Source organism: Mobula hypostoma, chromosome 5 (genome assembly GCF_963921235.1).
Source record: "Mobula hypostoma chromosome 5, sMobHyp1.1, whole genome shotgun sequence".
Classification (NCBI taxonomy): domain Eukaryota; kingdom Metazoa; phylum Chordata; class Chondrichthyes; order Myliobatiformes; family Myliobatidae; genus Mobula; species Mobula hypostoma.
In genome coordinates, this window is record NC_086101.1 from 34,008,043 (window position 1) to 34,032,336 (window position 24,294).

Sequence of the window (24,294 nt, forward strand, 5' to 3'; positions counted from 1 at the left end):
TAGGCTAAGGTTAAGTAGGTGGGATTCTGCGTGGCACGGCTCGGTGTGTCAGAATGACTCCAAGTAAAGGGTGCACTGGGAGGTGCACAGAAGGACTTGGCTATGCCTCCTCCTTCAGCTTCCTCTTCCGTCTGGAGTGTGTGTGTGGGGGGGGGAGGGTAGCTTCTCCTCATGCCATATGTCTGAAATAAAGAATCCGTCAGGTATGGGGCTGGGAGTGGGGGGAAATCAATGCTCCATCCTCGACCCTTCATCCGGTTTCGTGTGGTTAGACGTGGGAATTCAGCAGCCGTCCTGTGCTTGGCGCTCTTCTGAACTTCCGGTGATCTCGCTCCATGATAGAGGCTCGGATTGCCCCACCCCAGGGAACTCCCTGCTTGTGTCCATCGGGCCTTGTCCACACACTGTGTGGGGCGGTGGGTGAGACACCAGTGGGTAGGGTCGGGACTGTAAGCGTTTCCGTTTGTAAGATTTCTTCCTCTGCACCTACACTGCCAGCCTGACCACGCCAGTAAGCGGCTGCGATCAGTGCAGGTGTGGCGGGAAGTGTGCCCTCTTCCCAGTCATTCCCTGTCCCCCTCTCCCTCTCTGCCTTCCTTTCCCCACCCCCAATCCCCTCTCCTCCTCTTTCTTCACCTTTGACGTGCTTACGTCTTCGGCCAGTGTTGTGGTCAGAGCTATGTGAGTTGAGATGGTTGAGACAGTGAACTGAATCGGCCATTGTTGACCGTCTGCTTATGTTGTCGTTGCAGGGTCCCCCGGGAGCCCCAGGACTTCCAGGGCCTAAGGTAAACTCTACTGCCCAGACCAAGATTTATTGTCTCAATTCTCCAGCCAGGCGTTCAATCACTCTTCTCTCTGTTTTGCCAACAGGGCAACATGGGGGTGCAGTTCTACGGGCAAAAGGGTGAAAAGGTGAGACCACTTGAGTTTTGGGGAACAGCTGAAAACGTTAGGACTTTATCCCCTCGCGCAGTGGCGAATGAGGGGAGATTTGACAGAGGTATACTAAATTATGACTGGCATAGATAGGGTGAATGCAAGCAGGCTTTTTCCCACTAGATTTGGATAGAGGCTAGAGCTAGAAGTCGTGGGTTAAGGGTGAAAACTGAAATGTTGAAGTGGAACATCCTCACCCAGAGGATGATGGGAGCGTGGAATGAGCTGCCAGTGTAAGTGGTGGATGGGGTTCAAATTCAACATTTAAGACACACTTGGATAGGAGGAGTATGGAGGGTTATGGTCCAGGTTCCGATCAATGGGACTAGGCAGAGTAATAGCTTGGCACAGACTAGATGGGCTGAAGGGCCTGTTTGTGTGCTGTAGTGTTCTATGACTTTCCAAACGGGTGATTACTTCAATGAGTGTCGGCCAGCCTCACGTGGTAAGTGCAATTATTCCCTGTTCAGTATTTGTAAATGGGGTCACACGGCAGATTATACCGCTGCTGCTTTGAGGGCCACAGTGTGGGTACCCAGCGTGTGGGCAGTTGTACGTAATGACTGGGCTGGTGTGGGTATTAGAACTGGGTTATCATATGTAATGACCGGGCTGGTGTGGGTATTAGAATTGGGTTATTGTACGTATTGACCGGGCTGGTGTGGGTATTAGAATTGGGTGACTGTGATTATCCCTGGGGTGGGTGGGTGGGGTCTGTGATTTTCCCCGGGGTGGGTCGGTGGGGTCTGTGATTTTGCCCGGGGTCTGTGATTTTCCCCGGGGTGGATAGGTGGGGTCTGTGATTATCCCCAGGGTGGGTGGGTGGGGGGGGTCTGTGATTTTCCCCGGGGTCTGTGATTTTGCCCGAGGTGGGTGGGTGGGGTCTGTGATTTTGCCTGGGGTGGGTGGGGGTCTGTGATTATCCCCGGGGTGGGGGGGGTTCTGTGGTTACAATGGCTGTTTTACCAAAACAGCTGCCATCTCTGCTACCAACAGTGTGATGAATCAAACTTCAGAAGTCTAGGATGTGGGGAGGGCCATCATCTGCCGCCATCCTTTTGCCCTTGGGAAGGTGAGATGGTGTCCAGTCAGTACTTGATAGATCACAGTGTGCAATGCCACAGGGACTCACTGGCACCCCTTGTGCAAGCCAAGACCAAGATGGGGGTAACTGGAGGGAGAGTTTGGAGTTCATTCACCCCTGCCAGCCCTCAGTGGCAAACGTCTCTGTAGACATTGCATCTGGTGAGGGGACAGGCCAAGGTATGACTGGGGAGTTTCTGTTCCGATGGATGGTGGTCGTCACCTCACAGGCTCAGTGGCCCTAACAAATATTACTTCTCTTTGGCAGGGTGAGCCAGGGGTTCAAGGCCCCGCTGGGCTGCCCGGCCCGGGAGAGCACACTGGCATCCCAGAAGCAAAAATCCAGAAAGGAGAGAAGGTTTGATCACTTTGCTGCTTTCGATCTTTGCTTTGTTTTCTCTCTGGAATGGTTACACCCGGATAGGGGACACCTCCACCTCTGGAGGGTCCCAGGCCTGGCAGAACCCGCGAGTAAATGTTTACGGGGAGACGACAAAGTGCACTCACCCTGTGTCATCCACTCATTGTCGGAGCTGTCCATGAGCACTCGTGGTGAGTCAGGTTTCCATGGGAAACCCTGCCTGCCCCACCATTCGATTCCACTGGACGTGACCTGATGCTTGGCTTTCCAATAACATTGAAGGACAGGTGCCCAGCAAACTCACCATCCAGAGTCGGGGATGGTGATTGGTGGATTTAGCCTCTGTTCACTGATGGAATATCAGCCCAGAGAGGGGACAGTTTACACTCCCACTTTAACGTCATAAAACAGTTACCGTTTGGCTGCAATTACATTCTGTCTCCTTTCTCCCCCGTAAGCACTTGACCTTGCCCATTCTGAAATTTCCAACCTTCTTGTCATGCTCAAGCGAGTCATTCAGCCCACTGGGTTCATCTCACCCCCGCCCCTCACTGTGGTCTTGTTGGTTGTGTTGTTAATACAAACAACACCTTTCACTGTTGTACTCAAAGTACACGAGATAAATAAATCTGAATTGGAATCAGAATGGGACATGGCTGGCAGGGACAAGTAGGCCCCAGAGGCCTGTTTCATGCTGTATGACCCCATGACCTGTCTACTCTCTGCTCCAGCCAATCAGTGTACGGCTCAGATGGTGACACTCTTTGGCTCAATGTACTGTATTACTGATAAAACCGAAGGACAGGCGGGCTTGCATTTCTATGCACCCTATATCCTTCGCAGGACTTGTGAAACTGTTTAATCTGGGAAAGGCAGAGGTTGTAACAGCAGTAAGCATTTACAGTGTGCCAAGGCATTAATTCCAATGACATCCTCATGCTGATATTCTTTCAGGGTCAAAAAGGGGATCGTGGGGAACTGGGACCCAAAGGATTTCCCGGCAGCCCAGTAAGTGTTCTATCTGACCCAGCTCCTCCGCTAATCTATCTCCCACTCAGAGGCTTCTGTGCTTTGATGTTTGTCCATCTGCTTTAGCTCTTTAATAACTTGATACGGGAACTTGCAGCAAATATCTGACTGCCGGAGGATTCCAACGAGCTGCTTCAAATTGCTGACTGTTTCACTCTGGTGATGTTGCCTGACGCCCTGAGTTCCTCCAACAGATCTTGTTTTTTTGCTCTAGATTCCAGCATCGGAAGTCCCTTTGCTCCCTAGTCTGGGGGTCTTCAGGGTACATGGATGTCTATAATCCCGTGGCGGATGCACTCGGTGTACGGGCTGCACTGAGCCACACGGTGAAGAAATTTCTACTTAGATTAGATTAGATTCAACTTTATTGTCATTGTGCCGAGTACAGATACAAAGCCAATGAAATGCAGTTAGCGTCTAACCAGAAGTGCTAAAGAGTAGTATTATTTACAAAATAACTACGAATAAAAAGTGCTACAGCACACAAATATAGAAGTACTGAGACAGTACAATATGGGTGCAATACTGCTTAGCGCTGTGATGAGAGGTTCAACAGGGTCACAGCCTCAGGGAAGAAGCTCTTCCTGTGCCTGCTGGTGTTGGGAGCGGAGGTTCCTGTAGCGCCTACCGGATGGGAGGAGAGTAAAAAGTCCATGGTTAGGGTGAGATGCATCCTTGATAATGCTTTTCGCCCTGACCAGGCAGCGTTTATAGTAGATGTTCTCAATGGTGGGCAATTGGGTGCTGATAATCCGCTGGGCAGTTTTCACCACAAGCTGGAGTGCTTTGTGGTCTGATACGGGACAATTGCCATACCACACTGAGATGCAGTTGGTGAGTATGCTGTCAATGGTACAGCAGTAAAAGTCCGTCAGTATCCTGGGACAGAGGTGAGCTTTCTTCATGCTCCACAGGAAATAAAGGCACTGTTACGCCTTTTTGATCAGGATGGAGGAGTTCAGGGACCAGGTGAGATCCTCGGAAATGTGGACACCAAGGAATTTGAAGCTTGATACGCGCTCCACTACAGATCCGTTGATGTAGATGGGGATGTGAGTGTGGCTCCTAGCATGCCTGAAGTCAATAATGATCTGCTTGGTCTTCTGGGTGTTAAGGGCCAGGTTGTTATCGGCATACCACGCAGCCAGGTGCTGGATCTCGTCCCTGTAGGCCGTCTCGTCATCCCCTCTGACCAGGCCAAGCAAATGGCAAGTGGTTTGCCGTCAGCCCTCCGATTACTCACTGCGAGGAGCCTCCTCGCTATAAGTGCCACCCTTTTGTGTGCAGATCTTCTGTTAAATCGAGGTGCCAACATCCTGTAAAGTGCTGGAGTGGGTTCCGGGTGCCTGGTGCGTGAAGGGAAGTGTGTGGGCTCACTGGCACTGCCCGGTGACCCTGCTCACTGCCAAGTGAGTGAGGCCACTCTTAGAGTACTGTGCACTGACCTGGTCACCCTCTTACAGAAAAGAAATGATCCAAAAGTGCAGCAGAGATTGACGAGGATGCTGCAAGGACCAGAGGGTCTGATTTATAGGGAGAGGTTGGCAAGGCAACGTCTTTATTCCTTGGGGCCTGGGAGAACCTTATAAACATGATTAATGTTATGATAAGGTGTTTAGAAACAGTCTCTTCCCCAGGGTAGGAGAATCCAAAACTAGGGAGCATAGATTTAGAGTGGGGGAGAAAAGATTTAAAAGAGACTTAAAAAGAGCAACTTTTTCACCCAGAGGGTGGTGAGTGTATGGAATGAGATGCCTGAGGAAGTGTCTGAGGCAGGGACAACAGTATCATTGAAGAAGCACTTGGATAGGTACATGGAAGGGTGGGGCCTACAGGGATCATCCCTAGCCCAGTTCAAAATGGATTCTGAGGCTGTGCCCTCTGGTCCTAGATGCCCCTGTTGTAGAAAACCTCCCCTCCATGTTCACTCTAACTAGGCCTTTCAATACTGGCCAGCTCTGTCACAGGGGAAGTTCACCACTGACCAAACGATGGAGGCTGTGAGCGGACCCCAGTCCTGGCAGAGTGAGGAGACAGCCTGTACTGAGAGGCCCGACTGAGACTCGAAAGATGCAGGAGAGTTTCTTGAGGAGGGTCTGATGTTATGAACGTCATTAATTGATGGTTTGAATGTCTGCAGGGACACTCGGTGATCGGAATGAAGGGTGCTAAAGGAGAGATGGGTGAGCCGGGCAAACGGGTGAGTCTGACGCTTTCTTGTTTGTCGGTTCCTGGGATCTGGCTGTTGCTGGTGGGGTGGGCACTCACTGCCTATCGCTGCCGGCCCTGAGGAGCGATGGCACTGTCTTTCCACAGATGTCTCGGGCAACCATTTGGCTGCCTTAGGGGCTGGGAGAGGAGTCAGGTGTCGGCGGGGGGGTGAGGGGGGAACAGCAGATCTCAGCCGTGGTGGGCATCGGTGGGGGGGGGGGGATAATGGCACAGCCTGATGCCAAGTGCTTATCTCCTCTGTGACGTGGGTGCTCCCAGGGTGGAGAAGGTAGAGGACTGCGTGGCGGGGTCAGATTCAGGAGAGTGCTAGATAGGTGGGGGTGGGAGGTGGGAGGTGCGAAGGAGCGTGAACCTTCGCTGGAAATCCTCGGCAAGCTGCTGTGAGTTGTGCGCGGGAGCACGGACTGAAGCAATGTGTTTCTACCGATCTGCAGGGCAAACCCGGCAAGGACGGAGAACCAGGCCTCCCAGGACAAAACGTGAGTGCTCCCTATGCTGGCTGTTAAGATCAGGAGCGCACTGTGACGGTGGTCCCTGGGCTCACACCCGCGACCTGCCCCTGTACCTGTCGTCCCGGTGTGAACTGTCGCCGGCCTGGGCCTGCAACAGGCTGTGACTGAGGGCACTGGCACAGGGTGCGGTGCGGAGGGAGGGGCTGAGGGGACAGGCACCAGCTATGCCCACTGCAGTTCCACAGTGGTGACCAGGTGGCAACAGGCAGGCAAAGCAAATGCAACCGTCCACCGAATCTGGGCTTGTCTCCAAACATCAAGCAACAGCTCAGCACTGTCATTTTACCTTCCAGTTCCCAGGGCTCTGGTGGGACCACAGAACATAGAACATGACAGCACAGTACAGGCCCTTCAGCCCTCAATGTCGTGCTGACCTTTTAACTTATTCTAATATCAATCCAGCCCTTTCTTCCCACAAAACCCTCCATTTCTCTTTCATCTGTTTGTCTAAGTGTTTTTTCAATGCCCCTAATGTATCTGCCTCTGCTGTCACCCCTCGCGGGGCGTCCCGTGCATCCACCGGTCTCTATGTAAAACCTATCCTATATCTCCGACACTGGCTTAAGCTTTCCACCAATTACCTTAAAATGATGCTTTCTCATATTAGCCATTTCTGCCCTGAGAAAACATCTCTGAGGGTCCACTCAGTGTTTGCCTCCTATCATCTTACACCTCAGAATTGTCTCTCATCCTCCCTCACCCCAAAGAGAAAGGACCCAGCTCACTCGGTCTCTCTGCATAAGAGAAACCTCTCTAATCCAGTCGGTATCCTAGTAAATCTCTGCACCCTCTCTAAAGCTTCCACATCCTTCCTATACTGAGGTGACCGTTACGGAACATAATACAAATGCAGGATAAACGAAGTTTTAAAGAGCTGCAACATTACCTCGGAGGTCTTGAAGTCAATCCTCCTAATAGTGAAGGCCAAACACACTATACGTCTTGTCAACCACCCGATCAACTTGCACGATTACCCGGAGGATTTACAGACGTGGATCCCAAGACCCCGCTGTTGCACCACACTAAGGATCCTGCCTTGATCCTGTATCCTGCTTTCGAGTTCAGCCTTCCAAAGAGAATCTGTTCTCATTTCTCTGAATTGAAGTGATTCAGGGACCCAACAGCCAGAGTTTACTTCTGAAAGTTCATTATACAGTGGCTGTTAGTGGAGAGAGAGGGAGAGGGAGAGGGACAAAATTAATGAGAATGAGGGAATGAGAATAATCCTGCATTCTGTTTAACTTGCAGGGGCAGATCGGTTACCCTGGTCAACCAGGCACCCCTGGCCAGATTGGGCCCAAGGTAAGCAGTCACACCTCCCGGTGATGGGTTGATGGTTGGTGGGGGGAGAGGTGTGATGGGTTAATGATGAGGGGTTGGGGAGGGAGGTGTGATGGGTTGATGATAGGTGGGGGAGGGAGGTGTGATGGGTTAATGATGGGTGGGGGAGGGAGGTGTGATGGGTTAATGATGGGTGGGTGGGGGAGGGAGGTGTGATGGGTTAATGATGGGTGGGTGGGGGAGGGAGGTGTGATGGGTTAATGATGGGTGGGTGGGGGAGGGAGGTGTGATGGGTTAATGATGAGGGGTGGGGGTGAGAGGTGTGATGGGTTAATGATGAGTGGATGGGGGAGGGAGGTGGGATGGGTTGATGATGGGTGGGGGTGAGAGGTGTGATGGGTTGATGGGGGCGAGAGGTGTGATGGGTTGATGGGGGTGAGAGGTGTGATGGGTTGATGATGGGTGGGTGGGGGAGGGAGGTGTGATGGGTTAATGATGGGTGGGTGGGGGTGAGAGGTGTGATGGGTTAATGATGGGTGGGTGGGGGAGGGAGGTGTGATGGGTTAATGATGGGTGGGTGGGGGAGGGAGGTGTGATGGGTTAATGATGGGTGGGTGGGGGAGGGAGGTGTGATGTGTTAATGATGGGTGGGTGGGGGAGGGAGGCGTGATGGGTTGATGATGAGTGGGTGGGGGAGGGAGGTGTGATGGGTTAATGATGGGTGGGTGGGGGAGGGAGGTGTGATGTGTTAATGATGGGTGGGTGGGGGAGGGAGGCGTGATGGGTTGATGATGGGTGGGTGGGGGAGGGAGGTGTGATGGGTTAATGATGGGTGGGTGGGGGAGGGAGGTGTGATGGGTTGATGATAGGTGGGGGAGGGAGGTGTGATGGGTTAATGGTGGGCAGTGGGGGGGAGGTGTAGTGGGTTGATGGGGTGAGAGGGTGTGGGTAGGTGAGGGGCAGAGGAGTGGATAGATGGGCAGGTTGGTGAGGGGGAGAAAGAGGTCGAGGGACATCCAAGGAGAGCAGAAATGAAAAGGAATTTCTTTAGCCAGAAGACGGTGAATCTGTGAACACCATTGCCATGGAGGGCAGGGGAGGCCAATTCACTGAGTATATTTAAAGCCGAGATGAATAAGTTCTTTGTTGATCGAGTCATCAACCGTCACAGAGAGAAAGCAGGAGTATAGGATTGAGAAAGTTAAAAATGGAATGGTGAGACAGACTCGATGGGTCGAATGGTCTACGTCTGCTCCTATGTGTTATGAGTAGGAGGGTTGATGGGGACAGGAGCAGATGGACAGACGGGTGGGTGGAGGGGAGATGATGGGTGGGTGGGTCGGGGAAGAGAGGGGTGCTGGCTGAGGGGAAGGGAGGGGTGGATGGACAGACAGGTGGGTGGGTTGGGGGAGAGGACGGGTGGGTGGGTTGGGGGGGGGAGAGAAGAATCTACAGGTGTGTTGGTGATGAACATAGACCCTGATGAAGTCACACCAGCAAGCTCTGCCTGAACCTTGGCACTGGTTAAGGTGAGGGGGTCCGTGGTATGAGATTTGATCCCTCCAGTGAGATCGGGGAACATACTGGGGACTTGGTTCGGGGGGGGGAGGGGTGTGTTTTGTTTCCTCTCAGGGTATGACAACAAAATGTTCTTTCTGTAGGGGGATAAAGGTGCCCGAGGACTCGATGGCCCCCCCGGAATTGTAAGTATCAGAAAAAGCTGACTAGTGACCAGAGTTTGAGCGATGAAGTTCTTTTGTCAAAGTAATGGAACCTCAGAGCACAGGAGGCAGCCTGGCCCGGGCAGCTTGTGGCAGATCCGTTACACAAACTGGGATCAGGAGCAGGTTCCTGTTCCCTCCCGCCTGCTCTCCCGGTTAACTATCAGCTCCACACTGCCTCCCGTAATCTTCACCCCCTCAATTATCAAGAACTACCTCGGCCTTAAAACTACTCAGGTCAGCTTCACCGTCCTTTGTGCATTGAGTATTCCAACGACACACCGCACTCGGTCGCTATTCGGAGCCCATTCCATAGGTCACTTGCCTTGACACGCAATCCTTCACACCTTCGCCCAAAGAAACAAGGACCCTATGAACACCACCTCGCTATTCCCCTTTCAATCTATCTATCTATTGTAACTTAGAGAAATGTTTTGTGTTGCACTGTACCGCTGCCACAAAACATCAGATTTCACGACAGAATCAACACGATTCTGATTTTGTTTCTCCAGCAGCTGACTGGCACCCAGGAATTCCCTGATGTTCTCCGCAGGAACATATCCTGGGCATTGCTGATCCCTTCCTTGCCCCCCCCTTGCTCACGGTCTCCTTCACTCCCTCACTCTCCCTCCCCCTTGCCCTTTACCCCTTCCTCTCCCCACTCTCCTTATTGATCTCTATATTGAAGAATACAGAGTTCGAGAGAATACATATTATAAAACAAAAGACAAAATATAATAATACCAGATACAGTACATTGAATCACATCAACAAACTCCTTACTCTATATTCATATGGATTAGATTAATTCATATCTTAGAATAGAAACAACTTTATTTTTAAAAAAAAGATTTACACCCACTACCAACGTCGAAGCTGTTTGGGGAAAGAAAAAGAAAAAAAAAGCAACTTATCAGATAGTAAAATATACTATTAACCAACTTCTGTACTTTAACAAGAAGTCAAAGATTATGAAAATAATTTAAAAATGGCCCCCACAAATTTTGAAAATCTTGGTTAGATTCAGAAATTGAACAAGGAATCTTTTCTAAATTTAGGCATGCCTTAACATCCCGTAACCGCTGAGCATGATTAGACGGAACAGCATCTTTCCATTTAAACAAAAGCGCCTTTCTAGCCATAAGAGAGATAAAAGCCAGAATGTGCAGATCAGATGTCTTCAAGATGATATCTTTCCTTCTGTTACGTACCCCGTAACTGGGTTGCCAAACCAGCAGAAATGGATCACTCAGTTGGAGTCTGGATTACTGGAACTAAGCAAGTTTTATTAAAGAAATAAACAATACAGTACTCTAATAGTAAGGATATAAATGCAACAGGTTAGCAATGAATAAACACACATGTACACAGAACTGGGATAATAGGGTCAATCAGCTCTATCGCAGTCTAGGGGTAAAATGATCAATCACAAGTGACAGAGTTCAGTTTAGTTCAGTTCGCGGTAATTGCCGTCGTGCCGTTGGAGAGAGAGAGAGAGCGATTGCTGATATTCAAATCGGATTCAACAGACCTTTGATATTCCTCGCAGTTAGCTGTCGGGCGAGCCCTTTGTAATGTCTTCTGAGGTCACCGACTGTGACCCCTCCGTTCCAGATACGATCGTTCCTCTGCGGTGAACCCGGCACCCAGGCAAGGGTGGACACACACACCGGGTTCCCGCCATCCGTACCTTTCCACCCTGTGCATCGATGGCTGGTCCCGTGACCAGCCCTCCAAAACTCCCACCGACTTGTGGGGGCGCACCGCTTCCAGGGTCTCGTTATCTCGTGGTGTCGTGAGTGATGTCTGTTGCCTTAACGAACCCGTCCCTTTTTATCCCCCCTGTTGGGGTATCGCCTGTCCATCAGACTTTAAACAGTTCAGGGTTCAAAAGGAGCCGGTCTTGTCAATACTCAGACCGGTGTCTCCTTCCGTTAAACTCTCTCGTCTCTTCATTAACATTTCCAAATGCTGCTCCATTGTCTTACTTATCTCTCTCTCCTGAAGACAGGTGGCAGATCAACTGTTGATCCCACTGGTGATAGCACAGGACAGTTAACATCTTAGTCTATGTGTACTTTTGTAACCTTCTTTCGTCACACTTCCAACAATACCAAATAGGGCAGTCAAAGGATTAGGCTTAAAATTTACTTCAAAGAGTACAGAAAAAGTTTGGAATACTTCCTTCCAATATTTTCCAAGACGTGGGCACGTCCAAAACGTGTGAATAAGTGAAGCTTCTCCATTGTTACACCTATCACAGTAGGGAGATAGATCCCTATAAAAACGAGATAACTTATCCTTGGTCATATAAGCCCTATGAACCACTTTAAATTGTAGGAGGGAATGACGAGCACATGGCGATGAAGTATAAACCAATTCCCCAATCCCCACTCTCCTGACGCCTCCCTTGTCCTCTTGCTGCCCCTTGCTGTCGACCTTCCTCACTCTTACACTCGCCCCCACTGCCCAACTCTGGCTTCTGGTTCTCCTGCGCCATGTTGCTGAAATGCTGCCCCATGGCCTTCCCTGTTCCACCTACCACGCCCCCCCCCACCTCCCGCTCCCCACCGTGCGGTCTCTCTCTCAGACCTGTCAAACCTCTCTGCACGTTCTCACCTGGTCTCTGTTGCTGTAGTACTAACAGCCTGGGGCCTGCAATCCAGAATCCACCCCCCACCCCAAAGAACATCTCCAGACCCCCTCACTGACCGAGCATCAGAATCAGGAGTAGGTTTAATATCACTGGCTCATGTTGTGAAATTTGCTGTCCTTGCGGCAGAAGTACATTGCAATGCAGAATAATGGAGAGAAACGTGAATTACAGTAAGTATATATATAATAAGTCGTTAAATTCAATAAGCAGTGCAAAAATAAAAATAAGAAAGTAGTGAGGTTGTGTCCATGGGTTCAATGTCCATTCAGAAATCAGATGGCAGAGGGGAAGAAGCTGTTCCTGAATCGCTGAGTGTGTGCCTTCAGGCTCCTGTACCTCCTCCCTGATGGTAACAATGAGAACCGGGCATGTCCTGGCTGTTGGGGGTGCTGAATGATGGATGCCACCTTTCTGAGGCATCGCTCCTTGAAGATGCCCTGGATACTGTGGAGGCTAGTGCCCATGCTGGAGCAGGCTAAGTTTACAACTCTCTGCAGCTTATTTCGATTCTGTGCGGTAGCCACACCCCCCCACCGCCCCTACCAGACAGTGATGCAGCCATTTAGAATGCTCTCGAAAATCCATCTGTAAAAATTTGCAAGTGTATTTGGTGACATACCAAATCTCCTCAGACACCGAATGAAATATAGTTGCTGTTGTGCCCGGCCTGATGTCCGGAACTGGGCACTAGATCACATCTAATAGTGTGTGTGTGTGTTCTGCTCTGGACCTTGACGAAGGCGATGGAGAAGGCAGAGGCCTGAATTTTCAAAGGATTTAAGAGATGGTAATGACTGGTGTTGGAATCCAGCTGGGAAAACCAGAACAGTTATGTTTTAACATGTTTAAAGGCATACTTTCAAACCTCTGCAAACAACTAGATGAATTTGTGAATGGGAATCTCTTGCTGCCTTTAAGTATTTGGTCACAGCCTAAAGAGTTCCATGTCACCGTCCCTGTTGTGTGTGATTATTTGGATAAAGACAACTGTCTGCAAGACAAAATGGGTATGGAGAATGGGGCTGAGAGGCCTGCTTTCATGCTGTGACTGTCAGCTCAAAGGCACTTTCTCACCGGGAGCCGGACTTGCTCTTGCAGATTGTTGACAGACATGGGAAGGTTATTTATGGCACACCAGGAGAGCCAGGAAGCTCAGGTCCTCCAGGAGAGAAGGGGGAACGAGGTCCTGAAGGTGAGCACACTAGATACCCGATAAATACCACAGCCAGCACTAGCACAGTGATTAACATCACTAAAGCTCTTCCTCTTCCTCCATCCAGGTCCCCCAGGACTTGTAGGAATACCAGGACCTCCAGGTAAAGCCGTGAGAAGCTCTGCATGACCGGATAGTAATTTGGGAATCCTGTGCAAAATGACATTATGACTAACTGTTTGAGCTTCTGTAGAGACAAACCGGGAGAGGACTCTTGAAACTTCATTCTCTAGTAACACACACCAAATGCTGGAAGAGCTCAGCAGGTCAGGCAGCAACTATGGAGGAGAATAAACAGCCGACATTTCAGGCTGAGACTCTCCATCGGGACTGGAAAGGAAGGATGAAGAAACCAGAATAAGAAGACAGGGGGAGGAGGTGAAAGGAGTACAAGTTGACAGGTTGTAGGTGAAGCCAGGCAAGGAGGAAGGTAGGTGGGTGGGGAGGGGGGGAAGGAATGAGAGGCAGGGAGGTGATAGATAGAAAAGGGAAACAGGCTGAAGAAGGAGGAGTCCAGTAGGAGATGGGAATGAACCATGGAAATGAAAGTTAGAGAAATTGATGTTCATACCATGAGGCTGGAAGCCACCCAACTCCATCAACCTGAGAGTGGCCTCATCATGGCAGCAGAGGGGTCCGTTGACCCACGTGTCAGAATGGGAATTGGGAGTCAAATTAAAATAGCTGGCCACCAGGATATCCTGCCTGTGATGGAGCAAAGGTGCTCGTCAAAGCAGTTCCCCAATCTACAGGTACATCAGATCTCACCGATGTAGAGGAGGTTGTTTAGGAAACGCCAGATACAGTAGAAGACTCAGAGGTGAAATATGACCTCACCTGGATGAATGGAGGTGAGGGAGGAGGTGAATGGGCAGGTGTAGCACTTGTTCTGCTTGCGGGGGGGAGTACCAGCGGGGAGATCAATAGGGAGGGACGAATGGAGAAGGAAGTCACGGAGAGCATGATCCCTGTATAAAGTGGAGAGCTGGGGGGAGGTAAAGTTGTGTTCAGAGGTGGTATCCCTTTGAAGATGGTCCCTCAATTCTCTTTGTCTTATTTGTCGGAGAAATATTTTGACCTTTACTGGGGTCCGCAGGAATGGCCTCAAACCTCCCTCTTTGCCTCTGCCCGGACTTGTTTCTGCGGCTGCCGGTTTCCATTGGCCTTTGCTGACAAAGTAATCACTTTCCTTACCATCCACGCAGGTTTACCACTACAGGGAGAGAAAGGCCTGCCGGGATACCCAGGCGAGCGGGGCCTGAGGGGCGATAAAGGGGAGCCGGGGTTATCGAAGCCGGGCCTGCCGGGAAACGTGGGTGCCAGGGGGTTCCCCGGCCCACCTGGTGAACCTGGACCACAAGGTACGTGGTGGTCGCGACAGGGTGCCCGTGTCCCAGTTACTGCTCATCCTGTGGGGCAGGAGTTCGAACCTGCTCACTCAGGGGGGATAAATCAGAGTCAGATTTAATATTGAGCATTCAAGATTGTTCATTGTCGTTCTTCAGGACACACGTATGAAGAAATGATTTTTACTCCGGGTCCTTTACAACATAGAAAAACTCAATTAGCATAAAGAACACAATTTACAATAAAACATAATACGTACAAATACGTAAGATTAGCTTATATAGGTAGACTGATTGTGTGTACATAAATAGACGCATGTTTGGGACTACCTGTACATAAGGTGTCGGAAGGAAAATGATAAAGCAACGGTGGTGGGTTAATAGTGGAGGTGTTGATCAGCCTGACGGCGGCTTGGGGGGAGTGACTGCTTTTGAGTGGAGTGGACTTGGCGTGGATGCTGTGAAGCCTCCTCCCGGAAGGGAGTGGAACAAATGGTCCGAGGGTGGCCGAGTGAGATCCTTCATGGCGGTGCCAGCCTTTTCCCAGCGGGTGATGGCGGGTGGGCTGCTTTCCGTGATGGATGCATTGAAGTTTGTTGTTTCTGTGGCAGCAATGCACGGCAAGACGGAAAATAAAAGAATGTAAGCTACAATACAAAATATATCAAAAGAAATATTTTGTACAAAAGAGCAAGATCGTGAGGCACCGTCCATGGGTACATGGACCGTTCGGAGGGGAAGGAGCTGTTCCGAAAATGTTGAGTGTGGCTCCTCAGGCTCCTGTACCTCCTCCCCGTGGTAGTAATGAGAAGAGGGCATGTCCTGGATGCTGAGGGTCCTTAATGATGAGTGCCGTCTCCTTGAGGTGCCAATGTTTAGTGCCCATCCCTGGCTGCCCTCGAGAAGCAGGGGGTGAACTCCTGTTGTAATGTAGACCGGGGGGGCTTTGCTGTTGCTGGCATGTGGGTGATGGGAATGCTGATACTTTGTGCCGGACTAAGTGGGTGAGGGGGAGGGTTGACGTTGCTCACTGCTGCTTGTGCGTGGGAGGGCGGCAGGGGGCTTTGAGGTTCTTACATTTTTTTCTGTCAATCATTCTTTGAGAGTCCTCTTCTGTTTCCAGGATGTCTGTGGAGAGTAAGAATTTCAGGTTGTATATTGTAAACATTTTCTGATATTAAATTGAACTATTGAACTACGTCCGGCCCTCTGGTGAAGATGCTCCCACGGTGCTGTACGGGAGGGACTTTCATTACTGGGGCCCACTGATGATGAAAAAACAGTGATACATTCCCCAGGGAGGGTGGTGCATGACCAGTGGGGGTCCCTGGAGATGGTGGCAGTGCTGTCAGAGTAACCTGGGCATTCAGTAGACAATGCATACTGTAGCTACTCTGTGCCAACAAAGGAGGAAGTGACTATTTATGGTGGTGGATAGATTGTCGTTCAAGTGGAAACATTGTTCTGGGTAGTGTTGAGCATTGTTGAAACTACTGTCTGGGAAGGATGAGCTGGCATTGGAGATGGTCCAGAGGCGCTTCACGAGAATGATCCCAGCAATGAAAGGGTTACGTATGAGGAGCATTTGATGGCTCTGGGCCTGCACTTATTGAGGTTTTGAAGAATGAGGAGGGAATCTCATTGAAACCTATCAAATATTGAAAGGCCTTAATAGAGTGGATATGGAGAGAATGTTTGCTGTAGTGGGGAAGTCTAGGACCAGAGGCCACGGCCTCAGAGTACAAGGATATCTCTTTAGAACAGAGATAAGGAATTTCTTTAGCCAGAGGGTGGTGAATCAGTGGAATTCATTGCCACAGACAGTCCTGGAGACCAAGTCACTGGATATATTTAAACTGAGGGTAGATAGGTTCTTGATTAGTAAGGGTGTTGAAGGTTACGGGGAAAAGGCAGGAGAATGGGGTTGAGAGGGATAATACATTACCCATGATGAAATGGTGAGAGACTCGATGAATTGAATGGCCTAATTCTGCTCCTATGCCCTTATGGTCCAAGAAACACAATAATGTCCATGAAAGGCCACAGTCACCAGGACAGGCAAACGGCCAATGTGCAAAAATAAAATATTTTTTAAAAATTCATAATAAACAATAAGTATCGAGAACATGAGATGAAGAGTCCTTGGAAGTGAGTCTATAGGTTGAGGGAACAGTTTGGTGATGGGGTGAATGAAGTTATTCCCCTGGTTCAGGAGCCTGATGACTAAGGGGTAATAACTGTTCCTGAACCTGGTGGTGTGGGTCCTGAGGCTCCTGTACCTTCTTCCTGATGACAGCAGCGAGAAGAGAGCATGGCCTGGATGATAGGGGTCCTTGATGATGGATGTCGCTTTCCTGTGGCAATGATCTGTGTAGATGTGCTCAATGGACTTTACCACGATGGACTGGGCCATAAACACTACTTCTTGTAGGATTTAACGTTCAAGGGCATTGGTGTTTCTATACCAGGCTGTGATGCACTTTCCACCACACATCTACAAAACTACACATCCCGAAGTTTGTCAAAGCTTTACAGTAGATGCCACGCTGAATCTTTGCAAACTTTTACGGAAGTAGTTGTACTTAAGTACTGGGCCCAGAACAGATCCTCTGACATGATAACACCGAGGAAGTTAAAGTTACTGACCCTCTCCTCCTCTGATCCCCCCAGGAGGACTGGCTCATGGATCTTCAGTTTCCTCCTCCTGAAGTCAACAATCAGCTGCTCGGTCTTGCTGACACTGATTGAGAGGTTGTTGTTGTGGTACCACTCACTCAGATCTTGAACTTCCATCCTATGTGCTGATTCGTCACCACCTTTGACTCAGCCAGTGACAGTAGTGTCACCAGCAAACCTAAATATGGCATTGGAGCTGTGCTTAGCCTCACAGTCTTCAGTATGAAGTGAGGAGAGCAGGGAGCTAAGTACACAGCCTTCTGGTGCACATGTGATGATGGAGATTGTGGAGCAGATGTTGTTGCCAATATGAACTGACTGGGGTGCAAGTGAGGAAATCGAGGATCTAATTGCACAAGGAGGCACTGAGGCCTAGGTCTTGGAGTTTATTGATTGGTTTTGAGGGGATGATAGTTTTGGATGTTGACCTGTAGTTGATAAAGAGCATCCTGATGTATGCATCTTTGCTGTCCAGATGTTCCAGGTTTAGGTGAAGAGCCAATGAAATGGCATCTGCTGTGGACCTATAGTGCTGAAACGTAAACTGGGGTGGACCCAAGTCGCTTCTCAGGCAGGAGTTGGTATGTTTCATCACCAACCTCTCAAAGCACTTCATCACCGTGGATGTAAGTGCTACTGGATGGTAGTCATTGAGGCAGATTACCATGTTCTTCTTAGGCACCGGGTATAATTGAAGCCTGCTCGGAGCAGGTGGGTACCTCAAGAGTGCCGAAGCGAGAGGTTAAAGAGATTGGTGAACACTTCAGCTAGTTGATCAGCAGAGGTCTTTGGTACTCAACCAGGAACCCCACTAGAGATACTCCTGCAGGACCCTCAGGACTGAAGTTACAGGGTCTTTGGAGTTCCTCCATGTTTTGATGGCCAAAGTGAACATTGAACGCATTGAAGTCATCTGATAGTGAAGCCTTGTTGTCACCTAAGCTGCTTGGTTTCACTTTGTAGGAAGTTAAAGCCAAGCCCTGTCACAGCTGTTGGGCATCCTTCAATGATTTAAGTTTAGTCTGGAATTGCAACTTTTGCACGTGAGATGGCTTTCTGGAGATCGTACCTGGACCTCTTGTATTTTATTGGGTCACTGACTTGGCCCTCAGCTGATTGCAGATCTCATAGTCCAACCAGGTCTTCTGGTTGGGAAAGACTCTGAATTCTTTTGTGGGAACACATTCGTCTATGACTGTTCTTATAAAGTCTGTGATACCCGTGATGCATTCATTCAGATCCAGTGGCTACAGGTTTGCTAACAAGGTTCTGGGTAGAGGAATTTTTATTGGTCGGGGTTTCAGTCTGGCTTGGAGTATTCCTCTCTTCCCTCTCTTCCAGCCCTGGCGATGTAACTTCATCTGCTTAAAGGTGTCGTACCCTGTGTGCTTGACAGTTAAGTCCACCGAGTCTTTCAAAAGATTGTGAAATTGCTAGTTCATTAGGATAGTTCAGAAATAAGTTGCTTAAAGGGAAATTACAGACTGCAGGTTGCACTGAGAGTGATTCAGAAGAAGTAGGTTTAGAAGATCTGTAAGCAGTCAGCCGCACGTCACCATGGTTCACCAGCATTATCTTGCAATTCACACAGCTCCAGTCACTGTGCTAATTATGTGGCTAGTGCAGCGGTATGTAAAGATCTCGGGACTCTTTCGTTTCTTATGAAATAGAATTGTAGTCATGTTTATTGGGGAGAATTAAAATGCTTCTGAGTGAAAGCTAAAATAGTTGCAAAACCTTCCGCCTGCCCCTCAGCCTCAAGGTGTCACCCTGTTCACAGGACATGGATTGTGGGGAGGCTGAGGAGAACCAGCCCACCTTCTCAACCTCTGTCCGTGGGTCTCCGGCGCCCACCCTGACTGAAGTGGTGAGGCAGAGTCTTCAGCATCTCACCTCCAGCAGGCTCTGGGCACTTGCGTGGACAATAATGCAGGCCTGTTAGAGATGACAATGTCTCATTCCCTTCACCATCAGATTTCTGAATGGACAATGAATCAACCCATGAATACTACCTCATCATATTTTCTCTCTTTTTGCACTACTTAGTTCATTTATTTTTTGTACATTTCTTATTATAATTTACAGTATTTTTGTGTATTGCAAAACAACAAATTTCATGACCTATGTCGATGGCATTTGTCCAATCTCTGTTTAATTTCTGATCACTAGGGTCCTTCTGGGAGTCAGGAATGATGGGCAGTCTTAATTCCAAGATTTCAGTTTATTTTAGAGTAGAAGAAAATATACAAATATTAAGCAAACTAAATAAAGAGCTGAGAAATGATGCGAAGAGAGGAATTAAGAAAAAGGGACAAAAATGGTACCCTTGAAAATTGTTTGCAAACTGAAAAATCTATCACTTTTATAGATAAGATAAAGATAATGATGAATTAATTAGTAGGCTACATAATTAATACAATTACATCACAGGGGTAATGTGCCAATACTTAGCCAATGGAAAATGAAAAAAAAAGATAAACCGTTAGTTTAGCTGCTATACCACTTTCTGCCAGTGTGTGTGAAAAATACATGATCCTGTTAAAAAGTACAAATCTTATAAAAAGTATTATTAAAAAAGCAATGGTTTCCAACACGATAAATTGATTCTGATTCTTATGTCAAATAATAGTTGAGTTTAATTCATGGTCAGATTTAGATTGATTTATTTATCATGTGTACATGGCAACAGACATCATTAGCGTTAACAACCAACGCTAATAAGAATGTTCTGGGGCAGCCCACAAGTGTCGCCACATATTCCGGCACTAAATGTGCATGAGAACGATGAGGTAGAGTGAAAACCCCTTTTGCAGCAGCATCACAGGCTCGTGGGTACAGACAACACAGAGCATAAATTATACATAAAATAGACAACAACACTGAAGAAGAAGATTGCAAATCAAAGCATCGGGGCAAAAAAATGCAGCCTAGTCCATGGTAGTGCAAGAGAGTTCCAGTGCTGAGGTAAGGTTGGGGTTCAAGAAGCTGATGGTTGGAGAGAAGCCGCTGTACTTGAAGCTGGTGGTGTGGAACTACAGGTTTCTGTACTTCCTGCCTGACGGTAGCAGCGAGAAGAGGGCATGACCCAGATGGTGGGGGGTGGGGGCTGTGATGATAGGTGTCGCTTTCTTGTGGCAGCACCTCCTGTAGATGCTGTCAATAGTAGGGAGAGCTGTGCCCATGCTGAACTGGGCTGTGTTAACTGCCCCCTGTGTTCCTATGCTTTGGAATTGTGATGCTACCAGTCGGAATACGCATCTGTAGAAGTTGGATTGTTTAGTGACATGCCAAATCTCCTCAACCTTCCAAGAAAGTAGAAATGATGCAAACACCAGGATTTAGTATAGCACCTTTGCTTTGTGTGTTTTTAGTCCAAAGGCCTGGTGATGAATGAGAATGTAAGAGTGTAGATCAGATCCGATAAGATGGCCATTTTCATTATGAGTCGTGGTATTTGGTGACACCCACGTGACTGTGACATGAGGTGGTAAATGAAGACTCTTACAGCAGAACAACCAGACCAATATCGCGCTGGCTGTCCCCTCACTTGAAGGCTGGTCAGGTGTAACAGATCATGCTCATGCTGGAACGAGTCACCAGAACAGAGCATTGGCTTGGCCATTCATGGTATCTTGCTGTGTGCTGGTCAGGTGACAATGATGAATGAATTAATTAAAATGCTTCTGAGTGAAAGCTAAAATAGTTGCGAAGCCTTCCGCCTGCCCCTCAGCCCCAAGGTGTCACCCTGTTCACAGGACACGGATTGTGGGGGAGCCCACCTTCTCAACTTCTGTCCGTGGGTCTCCGGTGCCCACCCTGACTGAAGTGGTGAGGCAGAGTCTGCAGCATCTCACCTCCAGCAGGCTCTGGGCACTTGCGTGGACAATGATGCGGCTGCCCTCCAGAAAATGGTTCAAGGGTTAAGGAGCTCTTTGGGATGTGGGGGAAGAAGAGGTAAAGATGAAAAGGATTCCTAGAGAGAGCCAGTTATGGACATTTAGATACCGTTGGACCTAGGACAAGAGGATCAAACATCAACTTTATTCCCCATAACGTTTACATGTATTGGCAATTTACTATGGTGTGTTTGTGATACATGCAACAAAAAATTGAATAAAGTGTACATAAATACCAGCATGTACTCACAATGTAAACGGCTTTATAAAAGGTGGTTTGAGCGTTTACAGTGCTGTGACAGAAGTAATAGATAGAGGGGGTGGGGTTAACTGGGCTGCATGATCAGATCAGAAATGTCTGGGGCAAGAAATTCTTAAGAGAGCTTTAAGTTTTTTTTTGTTTTAATAGTCCTATAGTAGTTTCCAGAAGGGAGCTTTCGGAGAAGGTAGTTAGCTGAATGTGTAGTGTCCATAATGGCTTTTCCTGCCCACTTGTTTGCAGTGATGGCAGACTGCAGCCAATGACCTTTTCTCTCAGTCTAATTGTTTTGTCTCCTGCTGCCTCAGTGTCTAAGGAAGACTGTGTCAGTATTCCTGGACCAAAGGGACCTGCTGGACCTCGTGGTTTCCAAGGGGAGATGGGGATGAAAGGTAAGCTGGTGTGTGGTGACGAGAAGTGTTTGTGCTAGCAAGAGATCAGGAAGGGTCGAAGTGGGGTCTATGGCGGGGGGGAAGACTGACACCTCAAACCAACTTCCTTTGCCCCTCGGTGGTCCTGCTCAAATGTTACAGGGAGAAGGCAGGAGAACAGTGTTGAGAGGGATATAATTGAGCCATCAGCAAATGGCGGAGATGATTCAATGGGCTGAATGGCCTAATTCTGCTCCTGTGTCTTATGCTCACATGATGGCCTTGTGAGAGTGATTCTCACTCACTCACCCCACAGCCTATGTAAAAGGCCATTCAGCCCCTCTGCCACCCCCCTGCTCTCCTACAGCATCCATCTTATTTCCTAGGATTTCTCATTTCCCTTTGAGAGTTCCTGTTGAGGCTGCTTCCACTTCCCTTTCACAACTCGATGTGCAGAAAGTCTCTACCCCCACCCCCCACACCCACCATGCATCTTTCGGCCACCCCCTTCACTCCACGCCCTCTGATTTTTACCAACCAGTCAGTCAGTCTCCTTCGCATCGCTGATGTTGGACTTGCCTGTTACACCTCCCCTCATCCTTCCTCACGGCCACAGGCTCACAGGTCTGGGTTCAATCCTCACCCCAGGCATGCCTTGTGTGGAGTCTGTATGTTCTCTCTGTCACCCCGAGGGTTGGTCTCCCCTGGGTGCTCTGGTTAACTCACATATCCCAAAGCCATACAGATTTTAAGTAAATTGGTTAAGTAGATGACCCCTTAGTGTGCTGGCGGGTGAGGGAGCCCATCGGGATTCAGAGTACTACGACACAGAAAAAGGCTCTTTGGTACATCTAGCCTGTGCTAAACTGTTACTCTACCAATTCCCAGCGCTGCATCGGGACCATAGACCTCCATAACCCTCCAACTCATGTACTTATCAAAACTTCTCTTAAATGTTGAAATCAAACTTGCAAGCACCACTTCCTCTGGCTGCTTGTCCCACACTCACACCACCCTCTGAGTGAAGAAGTTCCCCTTAAATATTTCACCTTTTGCCCTTAATCTATTTCCGCTAGTTTTAGATTCACCCATCCTCAGTGGGAAAGGACTATCATGTGCCCCATCGTATACTTCTCACGATTTTATATACTTCTATCAACTCTCTCATTCTCTTATGCTGCAGGGAATCAGATCCTAACCTGTTCTACCTTTCCCGATCACTCAGCTTGTCAAGTCTTGGCAACATCCTGGTAAATTTTCTCAGCACTCTTTCAGGCTTATTGATATCTTTCCAGTAAGTAGGTGACCGCTGAACCACACAGCTCTCCAAAATCAGCCTCCCCGACATCTTCTACAGCTTCAACATAACATCCCAATTCCTGTACTGAATTGTTTGATTTATAAAGGGCAATGTGTCAAAAGCTCTCTTCACGATCCTACTGAAGAATTATGGATCTGTACTCCCAGATCCCTCTGTTCCACCACAGTCCTTGGTTCAGTGTGTAAGTCCTACACAGGTTTGTCATCCCAGAGTTCAACACCTCACACATGTCTGCATTAGATTCTGTCGGCCAGTAAATGGGAACATGGAAGAATAAATGTGATTGGTGCTTGATGATCAGAGCAGATCGGGTGCTCTACCACTCTCCGACTGACTCTAGCTTCCCTGGACCCTCTGTCTCATTCCCCCACTGTGAACTGGAAGTATAATGGCTCTGCTCAGCCCCGTGAGGGCAAAGGGCAGGAGTTCAGCGCTCCAGGTGCAGATGTCAATAAACAAGGTCATATAAAAAGGAATTTCACAGATTTATGGAGATTTTGTGTTTTACTTCAAGGTTGCGGGAATACAGGTTTGTATTACAATGAATCAAAGCTGCTGAGGCTAGGTGTGGAATCTGATCCTGGAGAGGGCAGTGAGACCTTTCCATTGAGGGATTAAAGACGACCCAGTGAGCTGATGGAGCTGAGAGGGAGGAACTCTCCAAAGAGGAAAGGAAAGAGCCTCAAACCATGAACTCCATTGTTCAGGCATTGCATCCCCACACCTGAGGCAGCTCTCCCTCACCCTGCCCAATGGTAGAGCAGTAGGAGGAGGCCACTTGGCCCCTCAAGCTTGCTCACCCTTCAATAAGATCAAGACTGACCTGGCCAAAACCTCCATTTCACACACCCACCACCCCTGGAAACTTTTCAACGCCCCCACCCCCCGGCCTACAAGGAATCTGCCTACGTCCGACACTACTTGCTCTTCACTGAGGAAGAGCTTCTCCGGACTCGCGTCCCACCAAGAGAGGATCCCTGTCCATGGTTACTTGTGAACAATAATCCCTGATTCTAGCTCCTCCCTCAAGGAAACATCTTCCCCGCACTACCCCATCAGTCCCTTCAAGGTGATCGATGTTTCATCTGAGCTCTGTTGGAGCCAGAGACCAATGGGTCTTCCGGGAGAGGGGATGTGGAACAGGAAGGGCCAGCGGATGGACTCAAGGTTGGAACGGGCTGAACAGCCTCCTACAACTTTGCCCAATGTGATGGGGGATAAAAGCAGCAATAATCTATAAACAACTGTAATAGTCTGGATTCCTTCACAGGGACCAAGGGAGATACCTGCTTCCACTGCAATGCCACCGTGGTAGTTGGACCACCAGGACCCCAAGGCCCTCCTGGGCTACCAGGTGAGTGAATGTGAAAAGCCCCAGATGATGGAAGCTGGGAGAAC

At 48.9% G+C, this 24,294-nt stretch overlaps 1 protein-coding gene across 1 annotated transcript in view; it reads left to right on the forward strand.

The window, feature by feature from the left end:
• LOC134346745 (collagen alpha-5(IV) chain-like) overlaps positions 1-24,294 on the forward strand; it is a 131,431-nt gene that overhangs the window by 61,031 nt on the left and 46,106 nt on the right. The window contains exons 11-23 of the mRNA XM_063048339.1: positions 753-788; positions 874-915; positions 2,291-2,380; positions 3,338-3,391; positions 5,553-5,612; positions 6,079-6,123; positions 7,405-7,458; positions 9,099-9,140; positions 12,913-13,006; positions 13,095-13,130; positions 14,233-14,388; positions 21,513-21,596; positions 24,167-24,250. Of these exons, the coding sequence (XP_062904409.1) occupies positions 753-788; positions 874-915; positions 2,291-2,380; positions 3,338-3,391; positions 5,553-5,612; positions 6,079-6,123; positions 7,405-7,458; positions 9,099-9,140; positions 12,913-13,006; positions 13,095-13,130; positions 14,233-14,388; positions 21,513-21,596; positions 24,167-24,250 (877 nt within the window). The remainder of the gene's footprint in view (positions 1-752; positions 789-873; positions 916-2,290; positions 2,381-3,337; positions 3,392-5,552; positions 5,613-6,078; positions 6,124-7,404; positions 7,459-9,098; positions 9,141-12,912; positions 13,007-13,094; positions 13,131-14,232; positions 14,389-21,512; positions 21,597-24,166; positions 24,251-24,294) is intronic.